Source organism: Hibiscus syriacus, unplaced genomic scaffold (genome assembly GCF_006381635.1).
Source record: "Hibiscus syriacus cultivar Baekdansim isolate YM2019G1 unplaced genomic scaffold, ASM638163v2 tig00110327_pilon, whole genome shotgun sequence".
Taxonomy (NCBI): Eukaryota; Viridiplantae; Streptophyta; class Magnoliopsida; order Malvales; family Malvaceae; genus Hibiscus; species Hibiscus syriacus.
Window position 1 is genome coordinate 682653 of NW_024062684.1, and position 12615 is coordinate 695267.

The 12615-nt window shown below is 32.7% G+C and overlaps 1 protein-coding gene and 2 pseudogenes across 1 annotated transcript; 1 reads left to right on the forward strand and 2 right to left on the reverse strand.

Moving 5' to 3' along the window:
- Positions 1-1970, reverse strand: LOC120118160 (annotated as a pseudogene).
- A 2498-nt stretch (positions 1971-4468) lies between these two features.
- Positions 4469-7217, forward strand: LOC120118240 (14-3-3-like protein GF14 iota). Its single transcript, XM_039138341.1, has 7 exons — positions 4469-4544; positions 4622-4928; positions 5006-5093; positions 5153-5262; positions 5337-5485; positions 6698-6762; positions 7188-7217. The coding sequence occupies exons 1-7, from the start codon at positions 4469-4471 to the stop codon at positions 7215-7217; spliced, it is 825 nt and encodes a 274-aa protein (XP_038994272.1).
- Positions 7218-7988: 771 nt separating this feature from the next.
- On the reverse strand, positions 7989-10131 carry LOC120118161 (annotated as a pseudogene).
- Positions 10132-12615: the final 2484 nt, after the last annotated feature.

The window sequence follows — 12615 nt, forward strand, 5'->3', positions numbered from 1 at the left end:
TTAGTCCACCACATATAGACTAAATGTCGAAGTGTATCCAACTGACCGTTCCCAGTTATCCAACAGAGACCATGCAAAATACCCTTTAACATTGTAACCATCTTGCCAGCATCATAATAATAGTTAACCGCATCCGATACGAATATTTTTTTAAATACGAAATGAAGAATTCGAATAACATATGATATACGTACTCGATAGCAGCAAGCAGGTTGGTTAAGTAATCAATGTGATATTTGATTCCTTTCTCATCCTTCAAAGCATCTTCAATTGGGATCGATGTGCATTTTGGATCATCCATTCCTATAATAAAATCACATAAAGAATGTATGTATGTATACCATTTTCTGTGATAATGACTAAAGGGTTTCCATACTTCTTGATTTACTTCATTAGGCTTCTCATGCCATACGGTGCAATGTATAACCGTATAGAATTTGCCTGCAAAGGAAGTTAAAAGAAAGCGGAAACGATATCAGATTTGCTATTTGATCATATAAATAACGAAAATTTTCGGTAGGAATCAGTCGTTACTGAAACGATATACGAAAGTTCGAATCGAATTACCACATCTATAGGTTTCCCGGCTATTTTGAAAGCTGCTTACATTAAGAACAAAGCAGTGTTTCAGTTAACAGGCAAAGGATAGAAACATAATACTATTGATCAGTTATGAAATGCAGTTTACTTACGTATTGCATAGGCTTGGCATCCGATACGACATCATTAAGTAGATCGCCGATCGAATTACTTTTGTTTTCACTTGCATAATATGTAGTGTAATGGTTGTTGCTGACAAAATCTAATGATCCCTTTAGAAGAGCCGACTCGGATGCCGTAAAGGTTGGCAGTCGAGTTCCAACTTGGCTTCTCATTGAGCTCGGATAATCTCCGAAGATCAATGAGTCAAGAAACCTGCAGGGGATTACGGTGTAACATAACTGCAAGAGAAAGAATTTGCGAGAATAAAGAATAAAGATGATTGCAGTTACCAGCCAATCTGAAAATCTTGGACCCTTTCAGTTGCTTCGATGTCTTCTGTTGCATTTGTCTCTGATACATACCACATAACGTCCAACGATATCCCCATCGATCCATTTTGTTTATCCTGCATAGCATGTTGCAGACAATGTGAAACTACTTATGTTGCCTGCGTAGTCATGGTCCGAAGTGGAACCGAACAGTCTAAAGTAACCTGACTTTTTTACCCCGTAGTTTTTCCTATAAACATCTGCTGCTGCTACATGAGAGAGGACATTGTTAGCAACAATGTAAGGTTCGGTAGAAGAGTTTCCACCCATGCAGAACCATGCCGAGCAGCCACCTGGTGCTTCGAATCCTGTATAATAGCCTTGTATGAGAACAAATGAGGTTCATTAAATTTGATCCAATGCTTCACCCTGTCGCAGAACTTCTCGAAGCATGTATCAGCATACATAGTGAAGTCAAATCTGCAAATGTCCAGGGCCATGTTCATTACTCAGTAAAGAACGTCGTTTTACATAATTGAGCGATCGAGCCAACCGGTGTACTTGTCCTCCAATTCTTGAGGGAGATCCCAATGGTAAAGTGTCACATATGGTTCAGTTCCTGCATCACAACACACACAATCATACACATATAATGTAAAGAATACCTTTAGCAAGCAGAGCATTGATGAGATTATAGTAATGATCAACACCTGCTTAATTGATTTCCCCACTACCATCTGTTCCAAGAACAACGAAATGGTTACAGATGCACAGGCAACTTCCTTCAAACACAAAATGTGCGAACTTACTAGGGAATATCCGAGACCAAGCTATCGAAAACCAAGAAGCATCCATCCCCATATCTTTCATGAGTTGTATATCCTCCTGTAGGGAAAACATAATCACATGCCATTGAAACTAAAAGCGTATTTGATGAGTAAACAGCAGATGTTTGGTAGACTTACGAGTTACGACAAAACAGTGGTATTGATCTACAGCAACATCGATTACTGCCATCGACATAACTGGATAAGGGTTGCCACATTTGTCTCTGCTCTGCTAAATGGACCAATAAAAACTCAGGTACTAAATTGATATTGAAACTAAATTTAGGTACCAAAATGTATTTTTACCTTATATAAATAACTCGTACTTACCCTTATTTCCTTCTTGGCCTAGACTATTCTGGCCTCACGTCCCCTCCCTCTCTCTGGCTGCTGCGATTCAAATCTACGCTAAGGTAACATCTCCACCTCCTTAAATTATCGATGTGAAACCTTTCATTTTTTTATATATTTCACCAGCTTTACAAGTTTTTTTTTCTTTTTTTTTCTGGGTTGTTCTTATATTTCATTTTACCTCGACTCTGGGTTTTGCTGCAAAACGATGCGGAACTCAGTTCTATTATACTTTTAGTCTCGGGTAAAAAGTGTTTACTTTCTTAATCTGAAAACATTGAAGAATATTTAGCACCAGAACGGGAGTGATCAGCGCCTACTAGTTTGTCAGAAACCTTTTCTGAAGAAATGAATGATTTAGCACCAGAAGGTCTCAAGACTGCGGATTGCAAACTTTTCTTGATCCGGTAATCTTCTAATTAATCCGCAAAAACACCTTTTGTCACACACATGCGTGCATGCACAGCCTACATAAAATGTTGAACGTATTTGTGAACCTCTTATTAATCGGTTTCTCATAAACAAAAACCTAACCAGATTTTATAACATGAATCCTTTCAAGTTTCCGATGCTATAAAACAAACCGGATATTAGGTATTGACACTTACCAAAGTTTCGAATTCAAATGAAGTTAGCAAATATAGGTGAAGAGATGATGTTTAGGTATTATGTCTTATAACTGATGATGTGGCTATTTTGGCAGAGGATGAACAATTGGCGGCATCGCAACGTGAGCTATGCTCTGGAGTTTCAAGTGGTTCGATATTATTGACCGAAGGAGGAGCATGGTGGAGGATTGTAGATTAGCTTAGAACGAGGTTTGCTGCAACAGTAGTTGCGATTCGTTTTCTCTGTCAAGGTATTTGTAGCTATCATTCATCCACATATTTTTTGGTCTTAATTTCGAGTTTGTTGATTTCTTTATTATTTTGATATTGAACCATCGATGTTATTGCTATGCAATGGCCATTGCAAAATAGATATGGAACAATCGATTTTCCTAATGGTTTTTCTTTTTCACGTACTCTGGCTCTGCTTGTAAAGTTCTCCATTAACAATGCTTGCATGATGGATGGAGTCGAAGCGAATCGAACCTTAAGTTGATATCTCTACTAATTACTTTCTCTCAAGTTGGTCTCTAAACAATGTTTTACTCACAACTTCAATTTTATCCGTTGAGTTCCTCGGGTAAGGTCATTGTTTTTGGGTTTTTAAATGATATTATTTATTAAACATTTGAGTCATAATGCTGATTTGATTCGCATCCTAATAAAAACTTTGTTTTCTTAATCTCTCTTCATATTTTTAGATTTCCATCTTTTATGTTAATTTTTTTTGTTTAATTAATATTTAAGTTTATGGCAATAAAGCCATAACGAGAAGATTATGTGAGAAGGATCGAAATTTTTGTGTTACATCGCCATTCCTTGTAAAGTTGAAGCGACCATATAATTCCTTGCATGAGTTACCCTTTTCCAAAATTTGAAAATAAACTATTCAAAATTGTTTTTAACGAAACTACGTATTTATTAAATCAACCTACAACCCGAGAGCTACATGGACTTGATGCCTTAACCAAGGACAATAAAATACATACATAAGTACACCGCATATAAGCATAATAAAATTCATTCGAACGGGTTGGATGGACATACATTCTAAAAACTCAAGAGTCAACATTCGATATATTTAATAAAATATAATGTGTATTTTAACCATTGTTTCAAAAGTAGACATGTAGACCTAGAATCTCATGTTTGTAGTGACCGACTCTTGAAAAATTATATTATAAATTCAAGGAACGTGAAACTTCAAAAATATAATATCAAATTATTAATAAGAAACATAAAAAAATCTTTAAACTATAATAAAATTTAAAATTTTCAAGAACGTGATCATCTCAATACCCTATTTCAATTCATTACTGTGTAAACTAGAACTTATTGAGTGACTTTAGTAGTAAAATAAAATATTGTTCTCTTTAGAGGATTTAAGTTCAAACAATTACGTTTAAAGACGTGTAAAGATTAAGAAAAATTTTGAACGTATACGGAGTTATAAGCATCTCATATTAATAAAAATCTTAAATATTATAAACTAGGAAAGAAAGTTTGGATGTAAAAGTTCATATTAAAAGAAAAAAAATGATCGGAATATTGAACAAGTCCAAATAAATGAATAAAACAACGAAAGTGGCGCTCCACCATTCAAAGTTTGGTCCTAGTTAGAGTCTCTTGTATAAGATATCTTCTTTCCTCACTCCCATTCCGCCATTTCCCTTTCCATTCTTTTGAAGAATACACTCTTATTTCATCCACAATGTCTACTTCTGAGAAAGAGAGAGAAACCCATGTTTACCTGGCCAAACTTGCCGAACAAGCCGAACGTTACGAAGGTAATGAACTCCTCTTAATTTGAGATTGTATAAGCAAACGATTCAAGTTTAATATGTTTCTGGTTCTCTTCTGGTAGAAATGGTGGAGAGTATGAAAAAAGTGGCGATATTAGACTGCGATCTCACCGTGGAAGAAAGGAACCTACTTTCAGTAGGATACAAGAACGTGATCGGCGCACGGAGAGCTTCATGGCGGATCATGTCTTCCATCGAACAGAAAGAGGAATCCAAAGGAAACGAAGAGAACGTTAAGCTGATCAAAGGGTACCGTCGAAAAGTCGAAGAAGAGCTTTCCAACATCTGCACCGACATTTTGAGCATCATCGATAAGCATCTCATCCCTTCTTCTTCCTCCGGTGAAGCCACTGTTTTTTATTACAAGATGTAAGTTTCTTTCTCCCCCCTCCGTCTCAGTCGCTTTTATAAAACACAATTCCATTCTCGCGCTCCCATTCTTTCAGGAAAGGCGATTACTACCGGTATGTTGCTGAGTTCAAGATGGATCAAGAAAGGAAAGAAGCTGCTGAGCAGTCATTGAAGGGTTATGAGGTAAGTTGATGTTTACGTTGTTGTTAACATACCGCAGAGACCTAAATTTCTCCATTTAGGCTGCTGCTGCTGCTGCAAACACTGATCTGCCTTCAACTCATCCGATTCGGCTTGGCCTGGCCCTGAACTTCTCTGTGTTTTACTACGAGATAATGAACTCACCTGAGAGGTATAAGCTTGTTATGGTAATTAGGTGTTTGAGTTGAAGCATTTGGTGAGATTAATGGTTTGGGGAAATTGCAGGGCATGTCATTTGGCAAAGCAAGCTTTTGATGAAGCCATTTCGGAATTGGACACATTGAGTGAGGAGTCGTATAAGGATAGCACCCTCATTATGCAGCTGCTCAGAGATAACCTCACTCTCTGGACTTCTGATTTGCCTGAAGATGGAGGTTCATTCTTTACTTTTAGAATAAAATTAGTATTAGATGCAGGGTTTTAAATAGAGGGATGCAAACGTTATAGCGGCCGCTATTTCGCAGTCGCACCACCTTTCAAAACCGCTATTAATGTATTTAGCGGTGGGTACCGGATTCACGTTGATAGTTGTCTATTGCGCCTGCAATTTAACATGTAACGGTAGAAAACGCCCATCACGGAAAGCTATAAGCATTATTCTACCGTTACTGTAAAAAAAACTTAAAAAAGATGATTTTTTTTTGTGTTCATCGTTGTTGAACCTCATTTTTTCTCTTTCTTTTTAAATCACCGTTTTTGATAAATTCTTACTGAGATTCAAAAAGAAAAAATAAAAAAGAATAACGATATTTTACCTGTTTTGTGGATCTCATTGAAGTGGAAATTGCTGGAATCAAAAACTTTTGATGCTTAAATCTCTCTTCTAGACTAGAACAAGTCATGGTTTTAGAGTTTTTTTGCTGTTGATTATCTCAAAACCTTAAGAGAGTAAGGGAGGAAGAAATGAGGGAGACGGTATAGTACTCCATGGAGAAGAGAATTAGAGAGACTCTAGATTTTTCTTCTAAGTTATTAAAGTATATGTTGATTTTTCAATTAAAAGAAATTAGACTACATGGGTCGTTCTACACACACTAAGCCCGTTTCCCATTTTTTATTTTTTAAAATATATTTTTAATGAATATATTAATTTGCTACCCCTCCTATTTTTAGAATTTATAATTTAATCATTAGTTTAGAATGTAATTTAATTTAGTCCTAATTTTAGTAATTTAAATAATCATGTATTCACAATGTTATCATTAATTAATTATTTTATCCTATTACAAGATTTTTAAAGTCTTCTATTTGATTAAACTATATATTATATATATGTGTGTGTGATTTTTGTTTAAAAAACATTCTAAAAATCATTAAAAAAATGATTCTTTATGACTATAATTATAATTATTATGTTTTAGGATAAGTTGTGCGAAATTTAAAATAATTCACGACCACGGCATCCGCAGTGATCGCGATGACATCCGTTATATCCGTAACCGTGATAAATGCAATGCGATCGAAAATACAACCGCGAACTCTATTTAAATCCCTAATTAGATGTTTTCCATGTTGTACGAGTCAATCATGAAGCCCTGCCCTACATGCTTCATCTCAACTTTGGTAAGCACATGAATTTCATGCAGGTGAAGACGGCGTAAAAGGAGAAGATGGTAAATCCACAGCAGCCAAATCTGAGGCGAAAGCCGAGGTAAATATGCCATCTCCTACTATTCTATTTTTACGGTTTAATTGCACTAGATGCCCTCAAATTATGACTCAATTTTCAAATAATCCTTGAAACTTCAAAACATGTTAATCGAGTTCACAGAGTATCAAACTCGTTTGAATTAGGCTCTCTTATCAGTCTAATATCAGCTTGTTAGACATGATGCAGAACATATTTAAACACATCGAATTTAGAATTAATTAAAACTATATCGATACCTTTTCTTACCTGAAAATGTTCAAAAATTTTCAGAAAATTTGAAAAGAATGTGGGAGCTTGAATTGGGGGGGGGGGGTTGTTTTCAAGTGCTCTTTGCCTAAATTGGCTTCTTATGAACCGCTCTTACAAGACGATCGGATCAACCGGTTTAGCCCATTTTACAATGCTGAACGATCATTCATTTGCAGTACCACCAAAAACCAGATAATGAAATTTGATCATTTGATTCAAACCATGTTTTTTCTTCCACTATTTTCATTTTCTTTGCCTTTTTTATTTAATTTAATGTTCTCTAATATCAAGTTACTTGTTGAAATTATGGATAATTTTGTTTTTAATTTCTCTATATTGTATTGTTTTCCCTTCGCTTTTGGCTATATATCGTGTGATATTATAAATGAGGATTAATATTCGATCAAATTGATTCAGTTTGATCATTGAAATTTTTAGGTTCATCATCCTCAAATTTGAATGTTTGATCTTTTAGATCATGTGCTACTTTAAGATTTTATACACAATCTCAAAATGACGTTATTAAAAGGACTAAGAGTAAAAGACAATGTTAAATTTAAAAACTAAAAAAAAACAAATCAGGATCAAAATAAGAAAATTATCCAAATGAATTATAGTTTTAAAAGTAATTATATACATAAACTGGATTAAACATCAGATTTCATTAATTGGACTGAAAAATAAAAACAGAAAAATGTAAAAGTAATCATTAGCTTACTCTCTTTTTTTTGGCTTAGTGTGATGAAAATAGATTATAAGATAATAAATACTTTTAGCAATTAATATAAATATTAAAATAGCAATTAAAAATTTAAAAATGGTTTAAATTATATCTTCAGAAAAGATATTTATTTATCATTTAAAATTAAAATTTCAATAAAAACTATTTAATATTATTTTAAGTCTAGACTTTAGATAAATATTTTATCTATAAAAGGGAAATTCTAAAGGAGCAAGAAGCTGTCAAAAGATGGGAGTAGAGCCAAAGTAATTACTTTCCATCAAAATTGCAACCTAATATTTACAGTAATAATCAGCAATATCATCAAGTTATATTATCACGGTTAGAAATCATCAGATCACAAGCAGAAACAAAGCCTCCCCTCCCCCGAAATTAATCTAGGCTTCTTCCTTGACAAAAAAGCTTTGTGGCAAGCAAAAATCTTCCTCGTGATTTAGGATATCAATCTCTTCATCATCTGGTTTCTGAAATTTACAAAAGAACATATTAGCTTAGCAATAGCTACTACTACCTTTCAAGATAACCAAAAGCAATTTTCCGTTAGAAAGGTATTAATTAGCATTCCAATCTTTTAAGAGGTACTTTCCTTTACCTTGGGTATGTGCCAACATAGGCATACTTGATTTTACTATGTAGATGTCAAACATGTGTACTTTAAAAAAATGAAGAGTATGGGTAGCAAGGACAGAGCCAGGATGGAACTCCAAGGGGCAAATATAAATAAGAATCTAAAAAGTATTTGAACCAAAAAACTGTTGGTGAAAACTTAATATGTTTAGTTTCAAAACTAAAAGGGGCCTAAAAAGCAATTATACCCAGAAAATGGGGGGATAGGATCTAATTCACCTAGTTTCAAAAGTAAGAGGACCTACAAAATAATTAATCCCAATTTTTTGGGGGACCATGGCTCCTCCCACGTTACAGATACCTCCGTCCCTCAAATGGGTAGCAAAAATTTGCTCATCTAAGAGTATACAAGGCAGATACCAATTCTTATGTTGGAAACATAAAAGAAGAATCGCTTGCAACAACTTTGTTTTCTGTTTCCATCCATTATCACCATGTGAGCCAGACTAGACTTGCAATTATCTCTATCCAACCACAATGAGTGAAAACAAAGCATTGGGACTAGCCATTTTGTCAATTTATACAGACATGGAAACATCATCCAAGACAGTAAGCAATGCAATACCTCAGCTTCAATGGAATATCAAAGAAATTAATGGGCATGAATATAAATTATCGAACAAGTAACTACCAGCACTTCCAAGTTGTAGAAACGATCTAGCAACTGCAAAACCTAGTCCGGAGAAAAATTACGGTCAAGGCTGCGACAAAACTTAGCAAACCAGTGAGAGAAAATGAATTACAATACTTAAGACTGGAATAGGGGATCGTTACAGAGCACAAAGAACGGGAGGCAAAACAAACCTTTTCCGCAGGAACGCTATTAGACCATAGAGAACAAAGTGACGATGCACGCCTGTGTGAAGCAAATTTGATTTCAAGTTATGCATTCATGTAGGCAGTTAAAATCAAAATGAATCCTAATTGTTTTACCATGTCCTGCTTGAACTGCTAGATGCACCAATTTCTTTACCATATATAAGTTATTTGAACAATTTAACTAACTCAAGGGATTCAAGTGCGCTTAAGTGTCTATTATCCTCTAATTTAATAGGCTATCAAAAATGAAGAAAAAAACTTAACATGGATCCATAATCATGACAAGCACCGTTAGATTCTAAAACTACCAAAACAAATACACTATATAAAAGCTAACATTTTCGCTACCAAGATCAGCACAAGAACATATTTAGTAAAGGAACATATTTTGTTGTTTTTGATGAAAATATAGCTTAAACCATTTTCCACCACAGCAGCAAGCAAAATGAAGGGAATCAACATTGATCATATCACTAGCATACAACCTTGATTGTAAATAAAAATTTCCAATAATACATTACTTTTAGAGTCCAGAAAAAAAAAATTATGCCCTTTTTCTTCAAGCTAATTCCTAAGAATCAATATCTAAACTGAAATAAAACGAATTACTCCTTACAAAAACAGTTAAAAAGAAAACGATAAACGTGCCTGGTAATTTGACGGGAGGATAAATTTCAAGTGCTTCCAATAGCCTCAGCTCCAATTCTACATCATGTTGCTCCTATTAAATCAACAAACAAACAAAAAACGGAAACTGTATAAATAATTGAGCAAAACGGAGAGAAGACGAACGCCGAGGAAAGCGAGAGAAAGAGAGAGAGAGAGACCTTGGGAAGAGAAGAGGCGGAGGACGGCGGGGCTTTGCAAGGAGAATGTACGGAAACGCCGTCTTGTTCCTCTTCCTTTTCTCTTCCACCCTCCAACCCCGCTTTTAATTACTATATTTTTGCAGCGTGAAAACCGAGAACACTTGCTGAATTTTATTTCTACCTCTTTTCCAGAATAAACTTGAAATTTAAACAATTAATTCTTCTTATTTTTTTGGGCTGGATCTGAAATGTATTTCCCAATGACAATTTATTCTGTTCGTTTCCACTACTATGATGACCCATTGTTTGGTATATATTTCACGGATGAAAAACACCTTGGGCTGCCGTTTAAGGCCTTATGCCTTAACTATAAATTTTTTAAACTTAAACTAAATTTTAGTTTTGATTTTATTACACATTTTCTTAAAAATAATATTATTACTAAATTTATATATCTATCTTGTTTCATTGAATCATTAAATCATTTATAGTAATATAATATGAATTTTTCTTTCTTATTTTTTTTTTAAAATCGTCAATTTATTCAATCATCATTATAAATCAATAGTCATATGTCACATTTTACACTTTTTTTTTACAAAATTAACTAAAAATCAAATAAAATTCATCTAAACGTTTGGTGTTTTAATATTTTGATCTCTTTTGATAGTCATTCTATAAGACTAATTTATGAGGTATGTTGTTTATCTTGTTTAAAAAAATTCTCACCGTTCATATTTTTAAAAGAAAAAACTACAAAACCCTCAAATTTGAAAAATATTAAAATATAAGATGATAGGTTTTTTTAATTTCATTAATTTTAAAGAGGTTAAAGAAAAATATAAATTGGTAGTGTTAAAAGATAATGAGAAAAATTTATTGATATTTAAAATAATCATAAAATTCATCAGAGACTAAAGTTTTTTGAACACGATAAAATAAATTAAAAAAAGAAAGACTCTCACATGTCATGAGAGTGATACGAATAAAAATTAGAATTAATTAGTTTAGAAAGCAATATTGAACAAATCTCTTTTTGTGTATATATATATGTATATAAAGAAGACTCCCACAGGGAGAGAGAGGGAGAGAGGCATCTTGGCCTCTTGGGCATAAGCTAAAAAGTGAGTAACAATGAGGTGGTCCAATTATTCCATTCTTAAATGAGTAAGGAATTTCAATGCCTTTATCTAACATTTTTTCATTATGCATCCCTCTTGTTTTTCTGCAACTAATTTCTTTTCCTATCATTAATTTTAATAATATTAAACACAAGTTAGAAACGAACATATATTACATTTTATATTAAACTAATCGTATAATTTCATTTTAAATTTTCACAAAAAAATTATTTAAGACCAAGTAATTTTGATTATATTTTAAATTTTATAATATAATTATAATCTAAATGTTAATATTGTTATTTTTTATAAACTCAAATATTTTTTAAGAAAATATTTTAGTTTATACACTTTTATTTTCTTACATTTAATCTAAATTTATAAATAAAATAGAAATAAATTTAAGAAAATAAGTTTATATTACTATTTCACTAATTTAGCATTTTAGGTTGATTCTTGAACAAGTGGGGGAGGGGGGGGGGGAATCAAGGCACGAAGTTCACAAAATTTGACATCTCACCAAACATGGAGCGTACCTTACAGTACTCGCCCCATGTAATATCTACATTCTACACAATAATAATATATTTAATATTTACATGGTATCTTACTTTTTACTCTTCGTAAAATATATTTAATATTTAATGTTAAAATTTTTAAAAATATTAAGTGATTATGAGTACACTCTAACCTTTATTTTTTTTTAAATAAATTCAACTTCTTTGTAACATATTTTTAATTTTACCAGTCTTTGTGTTTTATCTTTTTGAATAAATTCACTCAAAATTTTTAAATAGTATTATCGATATAGAATATGTTATCTTATAATAACTGAAATTACTCCTTAAATTCAATAAATCATAAATATTATATTATTTAAATAAAATAAAAAATTTAAATTATAACGGTGTTGAATTTAATTGAACATATATGTATTCAAGATAAAATAATTTTAAATTTATGTTTAAATATTAAATATGATATTATAAAATAAATAAATACAAAAACGAATTATTAAATGTGAAATGAATAAAAAAATACTAAAAGAAAAGAACTGAACAATGAAAAGAATACCGCATAGTGGTAAGTGATGACAGCACATTGATAAAGGATCTGAAAAAGGAGTCCTACACGTAGGACCCTCAACTTCCCCCACGGCTTCACAATCACAGTTCTGCTTGAACCTAAACCAGGTCAAGTGTTGGCTTGAGTTTATGACCGTTTGATAATATATTATATATAAAAACAGAGCATATTCAAAGTGCAATAACATGAATATTTAAGTCAAATTACATGCCAAAAACACTTTCTTTAAGACATTGCCCAGTTTCCCACTTTCCCATAACACTTCATTTTTTTATATATAAAATTTAATACATATTAAATTTTAATATTACGAATAAAAAATATTTGATAGTAATATTTGGTAGCCTCATATTATTGTAATTGAAAGAGGGTTCTATACTTCCTTCAGTATTTGTCTAGA

What these genes read in the sequence shown, in the direction of transcription:
- LOC120118240 (XM_039138341.1), top strand. Translation starts at nt 4,469, where the DNA reads ATGTCTACTTCTGAGAAAGAGAGAGAAACCCATGTTTACCTGGCCAAA. An exon ending in ACTGTTTTTTATTACAAGAT is followed by an intron (nt 4,929 to 5,005) that starts GTAAGTTTCTTT and finishes CCATTCTTTCAG; the next exon opens with GAAAGGCGATTACTACCGGT. An exon ending in AGTCATTGAAGGGTTATGAG is followed by an intron (nt 5,094 to 5,152) that starts GTAAGTTGATGT and finishes TTCTCCATTTAG; the next exon opens with GCTGCTGCTGCTGCTGCAAA.